The sequence below is a fragment of the Oppia nitens genome, unplaced genomic scaffold (genome assembly GCF_028296485.1).
Source record: "Oppia nitens isolate AA-2021 unplaced genomic scaffold, nextdenovo-longstitch-racon4-pilon3 scaffold5_pilon_pilon_pilon, whole genome shotgun sequence".
Lineage (NCBI taxonomy): Eukaryota > Metazoa > Arthropoda > Arachnida > Sarcoptiformes > Oppiidae > Oppia > Oppia nitens.
Window position 1 is genome coordinate 8,055,080 of NW_026533243.1, and position 16,331 is coordinate 8,071,410.

The 16,331-nt window shown below is 26.4% G+C and overlaps 5 protein-coding genes across 6 annotated transcripts; 3 read left to right on the forward strand and 2 right to left on the reverse strand.

The window, feature by feature from the left end:
* On the forward strand, positions 1 to 1,334 carry LOC128961343 (adiponectin receptor protein-like; the record flags this gene model as incomplete). Its single annotated transcript, XM_054307571.1, has 4 exons — positions 1 to 28; positions 102 to 470; positions 570 to 784; positions 1,036 to 1,334. Coding segments are annotated over exons 2-4 (855 nt in total), but the record flags the coding sequence as incomplete, so codon positions are not given.
* A 627-nt stretch (positions 1,335 to 1,961) lies between these two features.
* Positions 1,962 to 3,110, forward strand: LOC128961739 (progestin and adipoQ receptor-like protein 1). Its single transcript, XM_054308001.1, has 3 exons — positions 1,962 to 2,333; positions 2,428 to 2,642; positions 2,809 to 3,110. The coding sequence occupies exons 1-3, from the start codon at positions 1,993 to 1,995 to the stop codon at positions 3,108 to 3,110; spliced, it is 858 nt and encodes a 285-aa protein (XP_054163976.1). The 5' UTR covers positions 1,962 to 1,992.
* Positions 3,111 to 4,524: 1,414 nt separating this feature from the next.
* LOC128960945 (fatty acid hydroxylase domain-containing protein 2-like) lies at positions 4,525 to 6,489 on the reverse strand. 2 transcript variants are annotated; one of them, XM_054307118.1, is made up of 5 exons: positions 6,007 to 6,489; positions 5,521 to 5,540; positions 5,204 to 5,400; positions 4,955 to 5,093; positions 4,525 to 4,855 (listed from the first exon to the last, which is right to left on the reverse strand). In XM_054307118.1, the coding sequence occupies exons 1-5, from the start codon at positions 6,259 to 6,261 to the stop codon at positions 4,699 to 4,701; spliced, it is 768 nt and encodes a 255-aa protein (XP_054163093.1). In that variant the 5' UTR covers positions 6,262 to 6,489; the 3' UTR covers positions 4,525 to 4,698. The 2 variants fall into 2 exon arrangements, with proteins under 2 accessions (XP_054163093.1, XP_054163092.1); XM_054307117.1 differs by having other exon boundaries at positions 5,204 to 5,540; positions 6,007 to 6,488.
* A 554-nt stretch (positions 6,490 to 7,043) lies between these two features.
* On the reverse strand, positions 7,044 to 7,793 carry LOC128961017 (ubiquitin-fold modifier 1). Its single transcript, XM_054307216.1, has 3 exons — positions 7,663 to 7,793; positions 7,468 to 7,587; positions 7,044 to 7,394 (listed from the first exon to the last, which is right to left on the reverse strand). Coding segments are annotated over exons 1-3 (327 nt in total). The 5' UTR covers positions 7,665 to 7,793; the 3' UTR covers positions 7,044 to 7,189.
* A 260-nt stretch (positions 7,794 to 8,053) lies between these two features.
* On the forward strand, positions 8,054 to 16,127 carry LOC128961980 (uncharacterized). The gene is made up of 7 exons (XM_054308323.1): positions 8,054 to 8,421; positions 8,514 to 8,787; positions 8,858 to 9,575; positions 9,640 to 9,792; positions 10,166 to 10,336; positions 15,553 to 15,730; positions 15,839 to 16,127. The coding sequence occupies exons 1-7, from the start codon at positions 8,199 to 8,201 to the stop codon at positions 16,000 to 16,002; spliced, it is 1,881 nt and encodes a 626-aa protein (XP_054164298.1). The 5' UTR covers positions 8,054 to 8,198; the 3' UTR covers positions 16,003 to 16,127.
* The last annotated feature ends 204 nt before the right edge of the window (positions 16,128 to 16,331 follow it).

The following is a 16,331-nucleotide window of genomic DNA, read 5'->3' on the forward strand; positions in this document are numbered from 1 at the left end:
TGATTGTTGATATTCACTTATATTACTGGTTAGTTTAGTAGTGTTAGGTTAGGTGAGTCCTTATAAAATACATTTATTCCTTTATATGCTATGAACTTCAGTACAAAGATATAGTTATCCAAATACACAATGAAATTACTGACGAGTCAATCAGTGCCCCAATGGTTAGTCCACAATCAATATATTATAACCGCCTATCGGCCGCCTAACCCATCGTTTCGGTACTGTTTGGTCACAGCTTTCCGAATGCATAACGAAACGGGAAATATATTAACACATTTGCTGGCATTTCTCATGTTTGGCATACTATACATCTATACTTTACAGTGTCGTAAATATAAAAATTTTCAAACAATTGATGAGCTCATGTTTGGCCAATATTTTATGGCCACATTTGCATGCTTTACAATGTCGACACTGTTTCATATATTTCAGTGCCACTCCCCTAAAGCTTTTAAGCTGTTTGCAAAGTAACTAAAATACATTAAACAAAAAAAACTTATGACATAAATTAATATATACACTAATATCATATTAATAATTGATTTGAAAAATGTGTTGCCCTTTAGATTAGACTATTGCGGTATAACTATACTAATAACATCATCAAACATTGCATGGATTTATTATGGCTTTTATGAGTCGTTAATACATAAATTTATTTACACATTCATAACACTATTGTTGTGTATAATCGGTATCACCTTCTCATTGATGGACAGTTTCTCTAATGGCGAACTTCAAGTGCTTAGAGGAGCTGTTTTTATAATGAAAGGACTGTTTGGTAATTTAGTACTAAAATAACATAACATAACATTGTCTAACATAAAATAGCCCTACTATTCAAACTAATTAATTAGCATAAGAAAAAAAAGTTATTTCATGTTTTTAGTTTTATTGTATTAATGCTTTTTTGACAAAAAAAAAGAAAGAAAAGAAATTACAACATATATATATATATATACATAAATATTTAATTACATAACTAATTATTAAGTTAACTTTATTATTAATGATTATAAAATGATAATATAGGTATTGTACCATTTGTCCATTTTTGTCACAATTTGAGAGTCGACACCGACAGTACCATTAGTTCACAGATAATCTTCAAAGCACTGCTATTGCTTCCAGTGATGGCTGTCTTGTATATAACTGGTGCCATACTCTATATGGCAAAAATACCGGAGCGCTACGCACCCGGTGTTTTTGATCTCTGGTTTCATTCGCATCAATTATTTCACGTATGCACTATAGCTGCTGGACTCATATATTTTTATAGTCTGTCCACTATAGCCAATGCTAGACTTAATTATAATATCCGTAATGTAATACAATAGATAAAATTTTTATTACCCAGTAATTTGATTCAATAATTTTTAAAAATAAAGTAATTAAATGAAAAATTAAATTAGTAGTCTAATCAATGAATATTGTGTTTTTGACAAAAAAAAACTACAAAACTATGTAATTATTTTTGTAAACTACATAATTAAATTTACAAAATACATTAATATAATTATTGAATAGTTTGAAAAATTTAATATTGACTATTGATTAAATATACAGTAATTTAATTAAAAAATTTGCATATATAGTACAGTTTTGTTTATACAGTATACTATAGTATAGAGTCTATTAATCTATAGTAATAAACTTTATTAAGTAGTATTACAACAATGTTATAATATAAATACTGTATTTGTGATGCATAATGTGATTGCAATAATTGTTTAAATTATTTTAAATAATACTGTACTATAATATTGTACAATATAGTAATTGTAACTTATAATTTGTAAGCATGAGACTAATGTATATATATATATATATATATATATATATATATATATATATATATATATATATATATATATATATATATATATAAATTAACAATTCAATTCAATTTAAATTTATTTTATTTAAATTAATCAAACAAAATTCGTATACTTTATTAATTAAATCACTAGTAAAACACATTTAAAAATTATGCAATTACTAGAATATAAATTAGTGCCGAAATGGTTGGCTCACAATAAATATATATTAACCGCCTATCGGCCACCATATCCATCATTTTGGTATTGTTTGAAAACTGTTATCCGATTGCATAACGAAACGGGAAATATCTTTACACATATGATAGCATTTTTCATATATTGTATACTCTTTGTCCATACTATGAAATGTCATACATTTAAAAATTACAAACCAATGGATGGTTTTATAATTTGTCTATATTTTGTGTCCTCAATAACATGCTATGGATTGTCGACATTGTTTCATCTGTTTAAGTGCCACTCCTGCAAAGTTTTCAAATTTTTTGCAAAGTAATTATCCTAATATTAGAAAACAAAAAAAAACTAAAACATTATTTATAGAACAATATGATATAATAATAATTATTTTTTTTGCTAATAATAGATTAGATTATCTCGGTATTACTTTATTGATGGTCTCATCAAACATAGTGTGGATCTATTATACCTTTTATAATGTATTACTACCTAAAATAATACACATGTCTTTAATATCAATAGTGGGAATCAGTGGTATTATTGTCACATTAAGAGATGGCTTTTCCGATGGCAATCTCCAAGTGATCAGAGGAGTGGTATTCCTAATAAAAGGACTTTTTGGTAAATCAATCACAATATTTATAAGCCATGAATTATAAATATAATATAATTATTTTATAATTGATGACATTTGCAATATTAAGACTGCAAAATATATACATATAGTTATTATCTAATGATTTATCATCTGAAAAAAATAAATAAAATAATTGATGTCATTTACTAGCCATCGCCCCAATTGTACATTTTTGTAGTCATTCACAATTCAATGATCCCGTTATTTCGCAGTCAATCATAAAAGCATTGATACTATTGCTGTTAATGGCTGCCATATATATATCGGGTGTCATACTATATATGACCAGAATACCTGAGCGATTTTTACCGGGAATGTTTGACCTATGGTTTCATTCACACCAATTGTTTCATATGTGTAGTATAGTTGCGGGAATCTGTTATTATCAAAGCGTCTATCTATTGATCAATGCCAGACTCAAATCAACTGTAGTCCCGACAATGCAAATGTAATAATAATAATAATACTAATAATACAAAACAAGATTTATTGAATGTGTTATTCTTTTATTTAATAAAATAAACTTATTTTTTTGTGATTAAATTAATCTATAATAAGATAATGTAAAGATAATTATTTATATTTTTAATTATATTAACAGAGATCATAATGCACTTCAATGTACTTAATTTTTTTATTATTTCATATTATGAAATATTATTACATGAATACATATCATTTATAATAGACGACAATAACATTACATTATACTATCAATATATTAAATGTAGATTTTTATATCGTGAATATCATTAATATTTTCTTATGTACAAAAAAATCATTAAAAGTTATAAAATTTATAACTTAAAATTACACAATATGTTATTACATTTGAAAAAAACTAATATTTGTTTATTATAAAAAAGTTTTATCGATAGTAGAAATATAAAAAATAATATAAAGTTTATATTATAAACTATATATACATTACAGTATATACCGGTAGTTTATATGGTAATTGATACGCTAATTATTCACATATTTTTATATAATATTTAATTTGGTAATAAAATTTTATAGATTAAATTTATCATAAATATGAAAATATAACTAAAAAATAATCTAATACCTTATTTTTATTGTATATGTACTAAAATGTACTTATATAGTAGTATAATTACAAGTAGATTATTATTACATAATATAATTTATTTTTTTAAAAAAATCTAAAAAAGCTATCATTTATATCTATAACTGATGTTTACGCTAATATCTGCCAAATAAAGTTGGACTTTAAATCAAAGGTATCATCAAACAGTTAGTACTTATTTTACCAAATAAAACACATTATGCGATATACAGTATCAATAAAATGAAAACAACTAAACTTTTTTTTGACAAATGATTATTTCATTAAAATTTGTAAATTGTTAATATTTTTTTAGTTTAATGACAACTATTGTAACTATATGACTCGTTTGAAAACTTATATATCAGTTAATTTTATTAAATATAAAAATATTTATAAATAAATTACTCATGATATTTGTTTTTTTTTATATTTTCAAGTATATTCACACATTTGTATGATAATTAAGTTACCATGTTTATCTTATCATATGTATTATAGTACAAAATTCAAGGACTGGGATCTATTGGGATAGTCAATAATTTTGTTTGTTTGTTTAATTAATTAATATAATAGTTCAAAGTCAGTTACTAAGTCAATGAGTTAATTATAATTACAATATTTAATTTATTTACAATGTATTAAATAGAAAAACTGCATAAAAATAATTTTTATTGATAGTAACGTTATTTTCATATAATAATAAATTATTATTATTATTAATTTAATAATAATAATTAAAAATAAAAAATTTGTGTCACATCATTTTAACGTGATATTTAGAAAAAAATTTTCATAACAATAATATTATTTTTGTTGTTGAAAATAATTACACATATATTTATTATATTTTATCAACATTATAATAATGTATATGTTTCATTAATTTTTTGGTTACAATAATATATAATAAAAAGTATTGAAAAAATTGAGATTTTTTAAAAAATTTTAATTTTTATATAATTTTTTGTTTAATCAGATTTATTGGTCTCATCCGGATATAGATCTTTGATTGGCCGCAAACTATAGAAAACTCTGTGTCTTTGAAAGGCTTTTGATTTTCTGAAATTGGTATCCGTTCCGTGCAATCGGTCTAATATACCCAACACACCATAATTTTCATTAAATCTGATTAATTAATATAATTAAAAATTAATGAAACAAATAAAATAATTTTTTTTTGTTGGTACAAATATCATAATTAATAATAATTAATAATAAAATTACTTTAAATGATGATAATCGTGAGCTTCTGGTGATGTTAGTAAAGGCAAATGATAGCCGGAATGATCGGTTAAGGTGTTCATTATAGCTAACGTATACCAGGCCCACGATGTACTTAGGTGTGAGCCCAGTATAAAAGGACCTTAAGTGAGATATACCGTAATTAAAATAATAATAATTTGTTATCATTGTATGAAATTTTCATTGACCTAAAAAACAAAGTCAAAAATACAATTATTTTTATTAATATACCTAAAAATAAAGGCAATAGATTGCTAAAGATGTGTTCAATTGGGTGACAATAGATTGCTGTGATAGCGATGGGTGTCTGCCATTCGTGATGTCGCTTATGGATGTATTTATAAATCTTGGGATTATGTAGTAATCGATGTGAATAATAAAAGGCTATCTCTTCGACTATTACAAAAAATGCCAGCTCTATGATAGCCCTATGAAATGATGGTAATTGTGCCAAATTATAGCCACGCCAAGAGACCAAATGATGGGCTAACAGTGCAAATGGCAAACCAATTATGATTTGATTGATTAAGATTTGTCTCAATGCTTGCATTAATAGCTTTGCTGAGATCTATATAAATATATTTAAAAAAATAGTAATAAAATAATAATATACTGTATATTATGTCATAAAATAAACATACATTTATATATTATAATAAACTCAGAGACATTTTTCGGTCAAATCAATATATATTTTATGGCAATTGCTATATTAAACTAAGCAATAAATATATACTAAAATAAATAAATTCAAAATACTATTAGCTAATGAATAATGTTTTAGTTTTGTTATTATATTAATGTTATATTAATAATATAAATGTTATAATAATTCCTATTATATTAATTTATAAGCAAATATGTTATGATTTGCTTAAATAATAGCATAAAAATATGGTTATAAAAACAATAATGTTATATTTAGAAATAATAATTATTATTTCTAATAGACTATTATTAAAGCAAAATATTGTTAATTTGTTTTTTTTAAAGTTATAACATTTATACAAAAATATATAAGATTAATGGCATACTGGATAAGCAGGTGTGAGCTCCTGTATCTTATACTTAAGCATAAATGATGGTTTTCCTGTGACATCGACAATAGTATAGACGATACCGACTGTCCAATAGACGGTAAATGTTAGTATAAAAGTACCGCCAAAGCCCATGCAAAACTCGTTACGGCCAAACAGGTCGACCAATCGGTCCCAATGTGATTGCCAGTAATAGTGGGCACCGGTGGTCGTCGACAACATATCAATCGGTTGGCTTATGTCGTCAGACATTTATAAGTTTTTTGTTTGTTTGTTGTTTTTTGATATAAAATACAGAGAAATTTAAGCTATTTATTTGCTAATAAATATATTACTTTTTTTCAAATAATTGTTTGGATAAAAACTAGTTTGTCATCAAACATATGACATGATGAGGACAGCACTGTTAATAACATTTACTAAATACTTTCAATATATTATTGATATACTATTTTTGTGAACTGAAAAAATTTAATTTTATTTATACATTAAGTAGAATATATATATTTATATACCGTATATATATATACAGTAAATATATAAAAATATATATAATATAAATAAGTATGAGAAACACTGCGTAGAAATGTATATAACTTATATATACTGTATATTTAAGTGATAAAAATGACAGTTCACTGGTCGGCCAATAGTGAGAGAGGGGGACATAACTATTAGGCAATCACTGGTATGCCTGTATGTATGTGTATGTGTGTTGCCATCATATGATCAATATTTACCACAAACTATCTGTACATTTTTATATAATAGCCACCAGTAATCAGTGGCCACACCTGTCGACACCAATTGTTACCGACATATTTATATAGACAGTGGACACTTGTAACTGTGGTACGATTGCTACTCTCAATACTTTTTTTTATCCCGGGTATATACCAAACATTAGGGGGTATATTAGATATACGAAAATTTAACCAAAAAAAAAATATTACCGATAGTTAAATATTGACTTATAACTTGTTTTTTTACTTGATATTTATTATCAATTGGGTCAATACAATGACAGTTAATTGAAAGTGTGTCCGACAAATAAAAACATTACAAAAAAATAATACCTGAAAATGATTGATATTATTGTTTAATTAAATCAATAACAACACAATGTATATACAAATCATGTTTTTTTTAATGTAAACAAAATTTATTTAACGAAACACTTTTAATCCAATCGACTGCCGACTCTATCTCTTGGTATAAGCCGTAACTCTGATCCGTGTTTAAGGAAGATATCGCCGGCCGTTTGCGACGGATTTATACCAATTCCATCGTCGGTAATGATGGCACTGGTGGCCGGTGTTTGCTTGAACTCTTCGGCAGCGTACTTGAGGACAGCAGTGAACGGTGCGTTTTCGGGAACCGTTAGCCTAAAAAAAATGTCAAACAAATGATATTATAATCAAAGGTTATGTTTATATACATAATTAAACTAAAACTAACACTTTGTACGGCAACTTCGGGTCACTGGTCAGTGTTATCTTGAATGTGACTTTTGATGCGGGAGTACTGCTGTTGGCTGTCGCTGTGGCCGCTGATCCGCTTGTGTTGGCCGCTGTTGCCCTATTGGGATGTAATCATTATTGTTATAAAATATGTGTTCATTAAACAGCTAAATGTATGGGTTCTTCAACTTACATGTCTGTCCACTGGATGTGCCGTCAAATGTCCTCAAAAACAGATGGATTAACAAATTGAGTGATGGATTAAATGCCACGCAATTGACAATCAATAGGCAACTAAACTATTCATAGATAACGTTACAGATATTTAGCATTTTTTTTCGGCTGACATTTAATTTAAATAATAAATAATTATTTAATTTATAAATTAATAAAGTTTTTTCTGTTTTTATAAATTATTAGATTTGATTGTAATTTTATAGACAAATAATAAAAGTGTTAATTTTGTTGATTATGATATTTATGTTAATATTTATTTTTTTGATTTTTATTTTATTAAAATAGTTTTGTTTCCAATAACTTGTCACACATTAAGTGTAATGTTGTTTATGGTTAACATTATTATCAATTTAAACTGTAATGTTGTTGACATACAACACGTGTTGTGCATTGAGTTTGTAATACAAGCAATACTTTAGTGTATGTAAAGCACGTGTGTTTTGGCGTTAATAACTATAATAATATTACGTGTTTCATCAACTGATCCCAAAGATGCCTAAAGTACACGAAGAGGCAATGATGAGGAAACTGAAGAAACGATTGAAACACAAACAAAAGCAAAGACTTGACAAACAGAAAGAGCGACAAACTATGGCATCAAATGGAGATCAAGAAGAAGAAGACATTGATGACGATATTGTGGGATCTGATGACGACAATGTTCAACAACAACCTAAGAGATCTAATGCTGAATCAGTGAATAACAATAAACAAAGTAAGAGTTTTTGTTGTCTTCATTTGAGAACCGATGAATTTATGGACATTTATTACGAATTGTTTTATTTATTTATTTTTTTAATTCAACAGAAAAACTGAAAACTAGCGAAACGACAGCTAAAGAGATTGATTCGGTAAATGATGTTAATGTTGATGAAGATAATAGTGAAAGTGATTGTCCACAATTGGTGACATCGGATGGTAAGCCAGCAAATATACCATTAAGTATGTCACTGACGGCCACCAGGTTTGATGAACTGCGCGACAAAGTGTCAGAATTTACTCTGAATGCGATTAAAGACATGGAGTTTACGGAAATGACTGAAATACAGTCAAAGACAATACCACATCTATTGGAGGGAAAGTAAGTTTTATTAAAGGAAATGTAGATATTTGTTATTTTTATCAATTGTTTGTATTTTAATTTTTAATAGGGATTTAGTCGCTGCGGCCAAAACTGGCAGCGGAAAGACATTGGCTTTTCTTATACCAGCACTGGAACTGTTATATAAACTAAGATTTATGCCGCGCAATGGCACCGGTGTTATTGTAATATCGCCAACCCGTGAGCTGTCGATGCAAACATTTGGTGTACTTAAAGAATTGATGAAATATCATAAACAAACCTACGGTCTGATTATGGGCGGAACAAATCGACAATCGGAAGCGCTTAAACTGGTTAAAGGTGTTAACATATTGGTGGCCACACCGGGACGTCTGTTGGATCACTTGCAAAATTCTAAACAATTCTTATTTAAGAATCTTCAGTGTTTAATCATCGACGAAGCGGACCGTATACTAGATATTGGTTTCGAGGAAGAGATAAAACAAATAATTAGATTATTACCGCAGAGAAGACAAACTATGCTTTTTAGCGCTACATTAACTAAGAAAACAGATGATTTGATTACTACGGCACTCAAGAAGGAACCGTTATATGTAGGACTAGAAGATTATAAGGAAACGGCAACAGTTGCCGGTCTCGAACAGGGCTTTGTATTTGCGCCGTCAGACAAACGGCTGCTTTTATTGTTTACATTTTTGAAGAAGAATCGCAACAAAAAAGTTATGGTTTTCTTTAGCTCCTGTATGTCAGTCAAGTTTCATAATGAACTCTTTAATTACATTGATATGCCTGTTATGTGTATTCATGTAAGTGATGTTTGAATAGTGTAAACATAATTATGCTGATTGTAATGTTGTTGTTGTTGTTTAGGGCAAACAAAAGCAAACCAAACGTACGACAACTTTCTTTCAATTCTGTAACTCCGAGTCTGGTATCCTATTATGTACAGATGTGGCCGCCCGTGGTCTCGACATCCCTCAAGTCGATTGGATAGTACAGTACGATCCACCCGATGATCCTAAGGTTGGTCATTAAGTTTCAAATAATTACTTTTTAAATATATAAATATTTAATTAATTAATTAGTTTTTTAAAAAAAAAGACTAATGAATGTTTTTGTTGGATCGCATAATTTTTCAATATAATCCATTTATAATTATATGATTTTTTAATTTATAAATAGTAGTTAAAAAGTAATTTTCTATTAATAAATAGCAATTATGATGCCATTCATATCATTAGACCCTTTAACTGTAATGATGTTTTTGCTGTCAAAAAAATTTCTTTAATATGATATTTATGTCTCAACTTTCATTATAATAAATTTTGTTTTTCGCTTAATAGTGACATTCATTGTTGTCTTAACTAATGATGATTTTGTCTTTATATATATATAGGAGTATATACATCGTGTGGGCCGTACGGCACGGGGTGAAGGGGCCAGTGGTCACGCTCTGTTGATTTTGAATCCCGACGAGATTGAGTTCTTAAGATATCTTAAAGAAGCCAAAGTGCCGCTCCAGGAGTTTGATTTTTCATGGAATAAAGTGGCAAACATACAACCCCAGGTATGCCCTATAATAGTATATATTTACGGTACACACTGTATGTGATAGGTTATGTACGGTACAAACCTCCCGACCCCGTAAGTCATCATAATATCCTATTTGACACAGCATTACCCTCTCGACTGTCAGTCAGCTGTCAACGGAAATAGACACTGAATTTTTTTCTAACTTTACATTAACTAAATTTATATTGAAATTTATTGCTAATAATTTACTGAATCTTAGCGTAAAATTTTTTAAAAAAGTTTTCGCAACTATTTCTATAAATAAGTCGCTTATCTATAAGTTTTTTTTGAAAAGTAAATTTTTATATGAATTAAGCATTATTTCTGTATTTTTATTATTTTGTTTTTGTTTTTGATAAACATTTTTTTGTTCACTAATTCATTTATTTCGAAGTTATTTAAAATTGTTGAGATATCATTAGAAAGTAATAAGACATAAAAATATTTTTTATTGTTGTTATTTGTTAGTCTTTTTTTGTTATTGTTTTGTTTTTTAGTTAAATATTTTATTTTATTTTTTTTAATATGACTTGAGAGAGAATTTAATACATGTTTGTGTGACAATTTTATGAATAAAATTTATATATATATATATATATAAAGTGGTCGTACATATCAAGTATTATGTATTTCATTACAAAAAAAAATTGTGGATTATTTTTATTTTACATACACCGGAAAAATATAAATTATATTCTGTATCAAAATTTTTGGCAAATGCCGTACAAAGAGTTTCATTATTATTTTACATCTAATTTTTGTTTGTCTCCCTTTCCTCTATATAGTGTTTTTGGTTAATGTTATTTTATCTCTCATTTTTTACCATAAAGTAAAACACACGCACACATATAGATTAAGTTATAGTTTTTATTTATTTTTTGTTTTCCCATTACGAAAATTATTTAAAAAATATTATTATTAAATTAAATTACATTATAGCTGATATAATTATTACTTGAAAATTATAAGTGGGTTTTAAGTGCCTGTGTTTTACTGACTGTTTTGGCATAAAAATCTTTATCTCTTTTCCTCTCCTCTCTCCCACATATCAACGGGTTTTATAGTTTTGTTTTTATTTTAAATTCACGATTCACTTAAATATATAGTGCTTTCAAATGATTCACATTTTGTTGTTTGTTGAGAGTTAATAATTTAAAATTTTAATTTTTTCGTTAATTTATCGTTTTTTGTTGCTAATTTATAACTATTTGATAACACTTTTAGTGTTGCACCTAATATAGACTTTTTAATATAAAATTGTTTTTCAAGAAAAAAATATTTTAATCAATACTTACTTACTATGGTATTGAAGTATTTAAAAATTATTATTTTTTCTATGACTTAATCAACTTTTCTCTCCTTTAATGTCAATCTTTTATAATTAATTAGTTTTTGTTTTGTTGTTTAATAGCCATGCATTTGATTGACTATTGGTATTAACACCTTAATAGTTACTGTTTATATGTGCAACAATTGTGAGATAGAAAAAAAATTGATAACTTATAAATTTGATTTATTTTTTCTTGTTTTATTTGTATTACAAAACTGATTATTAATGTTAACACCTGTTATTTTTATTTTATTTGTTGTTTGCTTAATGTTTAATTACCGTACAGTTTTTTGATTGATATAAAACACTTTTTTATTTTTTATATATATATTTTTTTGCTTTTCGCTATCTGTGCAGTCAAACACTTCCGCTGATAAATAACTAATTGGCGTTACGTTAATAGTAACAGTAGTCGTAATCTCCCGTTCCCCGAGTGCTCTTTGAGATCTCCCTTTCCCTTACCCCTCATTTTACTGTCTCTGTCTCTCTCATGAACTCCTGGCACGCGTTTGGGTACTTTTCGCATGAATACCCAAAATAAGTATGAATGCTACACTACTATGTGTATGTATGTATAACTGTAGGTATATTTATAAACAAAAAATCGTCAAACACTGGTCTCTAAAATTGATGAACATTAATGAATAGAAAGAGAGAGAGTGAGTGAGAGACTAAAGTTTTTTTTACAGAAAGTTATTTATAAAATGATGATCTTTTTTATCGCTCACTAAAAAAATTATGTATTCATTAAAAATAGTTGTAATTATTCATTAGTCGAGAGAGAAATTCTTGGATCTAAATCTTCAAAAATAAAGTTTTTCTCTCCGATATATATATATATTTATATATCTCTGGATTTCAGTTTTATTATAGTTATGTTAGAATTATTTTTTTTATTTAAATATTTTCTCTTATTGTTATTTAATGGTCTGTATGTTGATTGTATGCGAAGGTTTAATTTTTTATTACATTTTATTTTACTCTTTTTTATGTCTAATACATTTATGTCATCACAGTTTTACAACAGTATACTTATATATAAATATATATAAATGTATGTCTCTATATATACAAAATAATTTGTAGCAATTATTTATAGAGAAAAATTATTCACATTTTTTTCTTACACTCGCTTTTTTGGAGTATTTATTTTGGATTCAATTCATGCACTCAATCATAAAGTCGATCACTCATTCATTGAGCCATTTATTAATGTTAATAAATCTCATCTTTTATTATATATTTATTTACCAAATCATTAATTAGATTATTATTATTGCCACTAGATTTTTATGAAGTGTTATTTCATTGTTATATATTTGTAGTCTATTTGTTTAAAAGTTTAGTTGTTGTTGTTTTATAAATTTCTCACTAAACTGTTATATGTTAACAATTGTTGACAAATTTATCACTAATTCATTGGAGAGATATTTATTTATAACTATCACTACACAACGTCTCACACACACCACACTTATCTTTGTTTTTAAAAACTACTATTGTATTATTGTTTTACTATTTTTATTTAAAAATCTAAAAATAAAGTTTGAAAAATGCACTTTTTTGTTGTTGTATTTTAAAGTTTTTATCAGCGATTTTAGCACTGTATGAATGTGTATATAAAAAGAAAAATGAAAGACTAATAAAAAAAATTGAAGAAAGTGTGATAACTTTAATTTCTCTCTTTAATATTTATTATAATATATTTGTTTGTATGAATTTTGTTTTAATTTTGTTGTTGTTTTTGAAAGTATACTAGATTAATATACGATTTTTCAAAAAACAGTAATAAAAATTGACATGATAAAATTTATGATCAATTGGTGACAAATATCTCCTGGTGTGGTGACCCCTTTTATATACTGTATATATTGAAGACAATTTTTGTTTTAAAAATTTTTTGACAAAACAAAATGAGAATATATATTATATATTTTCCAGTTTCTCTCTCAAAATGCCTTATGCTCTCAATCTATCATCAAAACTGACATCAAAAACTGATCTCTCTCTCTCTCTCTCTCTTTCTCTCTCTCTCTATGGAGTCATCATTTCATTTGATATTATTTTTTCAGTTAATTTTGTTAATTTATTTATTTGTTTGTTTATAACTATGTAAAAATTGTATGCCTTTATTCTCTGAATCACAAGTTATATAAATATTATATTTTTCATAATTTTTTTCTTTCGTATTTCAATGAATAATTTAGCTTATATTTTGTTGTACATTATGCTCCACTGTGTACTGTATATATAAACTCGGTATATATGATATTATTAATCAAAAACTTGTTTTTTGTTGAGTTATACAATATTTGATATACCCATGACTTGTCTATCTGTATCTGTCTCTTATGCAATTCAACCGACAAAAAGTTGGCTCAAATACCTCATTATCTATAAGTCCTATTGTGTCTATAATCTATGGGATATCTTTTATTTCCTATATATATTATTTAAGCAACAAAAAATTATACAATTAAAACTACTTTAAACACAAGCATTCATTGTATATGTTTTTAAATGTATGTCTTATATGACTTTACCGTTTTTTACACAAAATTATATGATTTCTCAACATATCTCTCTCTCTCTCTCACTTTAGGCTCTTGAGAGAGAGAGAGAGAGTTAACATTTAAATAATAAGTTATTTTTATACGAAAAAATTCAACAATTTTTTCTGAGTGTCATTTGTCGTACAATTGTCAGAATATTCTGTCAAGAATTTGATATTATTTTAGTTGATGTACTGATAAATATACCATTCCTTTCCTAATTGAATACCGTTTTCTCAAATACTAATTGCAAATACAATTTTTTCAAATCAATGTTCACTTTCATTTCCAATTGACTGTCAAATCTTTATAAAAGAGATTATGTTTATTCAATACTATAAAAATAAATACAACAACAACACCAACAACAAAAATGTGACTAATTTATCGCATTTCCCTATGACTTATACGAGTTTGAATTTATAGTTATATTATTATTTAGGAAATGGTGTCTCCAAAAAAAATAATACCAGAATCCCAAAGCTCTGGGTGTTTGGTTTGCGATATTTGTTTGGTTTGATGTGTCGAATAATAACTATAATTCATAAGTTAGTTGTGTTTTATTTTTAAAAAGCTTTGAATACATCACATATATAGAGTTAAAACTTGGAGACACTTTTTTTAATACTGTATCGCAAAACTTATTTGTCTCAAACATGTAGTTTTGTGGTGTTTAATCAATTTTAGACATGTTTTACAGGTAATTTTACCAGAAAATAGTGTGTAATTTACCATGACAAAATTTAATTACACGAAACTTTCATATATAAAAAATGTTTAATGAAAAAATCAATGTTACGAATAATTTTAGATGAATGTTGTGAACAAAATATTTTTATTTTTAAGTTTTAAACAATTTTTTTGTTGGTATTATAAGTTTGGTGAAATGATTGTTTATTTAAATTATATTACCGGTAAATAAAAAAAATTAGCATGTAAATTTTTAATGTATTTCTAATTAGCCACACAATTAGATAAATAAATTATTAAAATTGTTTTGTCAATTCAGCCAAAGCTACTTTTAAGCATAAATTTTAAAGTTTGATATTGTTTTAGACTTTACAGTGTAGAGCCTTATAATGAGTTAACAGTAAAGATATAAATTTAGACTTTTATTTATTTAATATTGAAATTTATGTAACTACAATATTACCGTACATTTTATTTTTATAGAAAAATATAGTTCAATGTAGAAACATATGATTAAAAACGATGACAATATCTGATGATCTGATTGTAAAACTATTACAATGAGTCTAATAAATCACGAAATATTCTAACACTTAATTATTATTTAAATTTTTCTAATCTTGTTTTGTTTATCATTAGTTGGAAAAGTTGATCACAAAGAACTACTTTCTGAATCTATCGGCCAAAGAGGCCTACAAGGCCTTCATCAGAGCCTACGACAGCCATTCCCTCAAACAAATCTTTGATCTTAACCGACTGGATCTGGTGGCAGTGGCAAAGAGTTTTGGTTTCGGTGTACCCCCTTTTGTTGATTTGCGTAAGTTATATATATATATATAGATATATAGATATTTTTACAAATCATTGCATTTTGTCACTGATATACTGTATATATTTCTCCCTCTTATCTGATATATATTTATAGCGGTTACCGGAGCCAAAAGTGCCAGAAATGTCAACTATAGGAAAGGTAGTTCTGGTAGAAAGCCTAACTATGCGCACGGTGTGACCACCAAAAAGAGGACTCAAAAATCAATTATCTATAAAGCGGTTCCCATTCAGAAAGATAAGCGACAGTTTAGCCGATGAGAAAGTGATATCGTCTGTATTTTTTTGGACAACTTTTTTTTATTTTATTTGAATATATTATTTAAGATTTATTATGTATTTTAATTTCATTTCATTTATTACAATATAATGTTATTCATTGAATAATAAAATAAATAAATAAAATCAAATGAGAGAGAAAGATATGCTAAAATAGAAATGTAGGTAAAATAATAAATTATTATTATATGGTTATTCTGTGCCTATAATTGAAATATTTTTTGTTTGAAAACATTAAATTTAATCAAATTTTCTGATAAACCACTTTATATATATATATACCGGTATATGATATATATGGTTTTGGTTTA

Bases quoted from the DNA above. Each gene is read 5' to 3' on its own strand.
- LOC128960945 (XM_054307117.1), bottom strand. From the start codon at position 6,261: ATGTCTGACGACATAAGCCAACCGATTGATATGTTGTCGACGACCACC. The intron at 5,541-6,006 runs GTATGCCATTAA...ATATTTATATAG, and splicing joins AGCTCACACCTGCTTATCCA to ATCTCAGCAAAGCTATTAAT. The intron at 4,856-4,954 runs GTAATTTTATTA...TTAATTAATCAG, and splicing joins CACGATTATCATCATTTAAA to ATTTAATGAAAATTATGGTG.
- LOC128961017 (XM_054307216.1), bottom strand. The intron at 7,395-7,467 runs GTTAGTTTTAGT...CATTTTTTTTAG, and splicing joins CCGAAGTTGCCGTACAAAGT to GCTAACGGTTCCCGAAAACG.
- LOC128961980 (XM_054308323.1), top strand. From the start codon at position 8,199: ATGCCTAAAGTACACGAAGAGGCAATGATGAGGAAACTGAAGAAACGA. The intron at 8,788-8,857 runs GTAAGTTTTATT...AATTTTTAATAG, and splicing joins CCACATCTATTGGAGGGAAA to GGATTTAGTCGCTGCGGCCA. The intron at 9,793-10,165 runs GTTGGTCATTAA...ATATATATATAG, and splicing joins ATCCACCCGATGATCCTAAG to GAGTATATACATCGTGTGGG.
- LOC128961739 (XM_054308001.1), top strand. From the start codon at position 1,993: ATGCAATTACTAGAATATAAATTAGTGCCGAAATGGTTGGCTCACAAT. The intron at 2,334-2,427 runs GTAATTATCCTA...TGCTAATAATAG, and splicing joins GTTTTCAAATTTTTTGCAAA to ATTAGATTATCTCGGTATTA. The intron at 2,643-2,808 runs GTAAATCAATCA...GTCATTTACTAG, and splicing joins CCTAATAAAAGGACTTTTTG to CCATCGCCCCAATTGTACAT.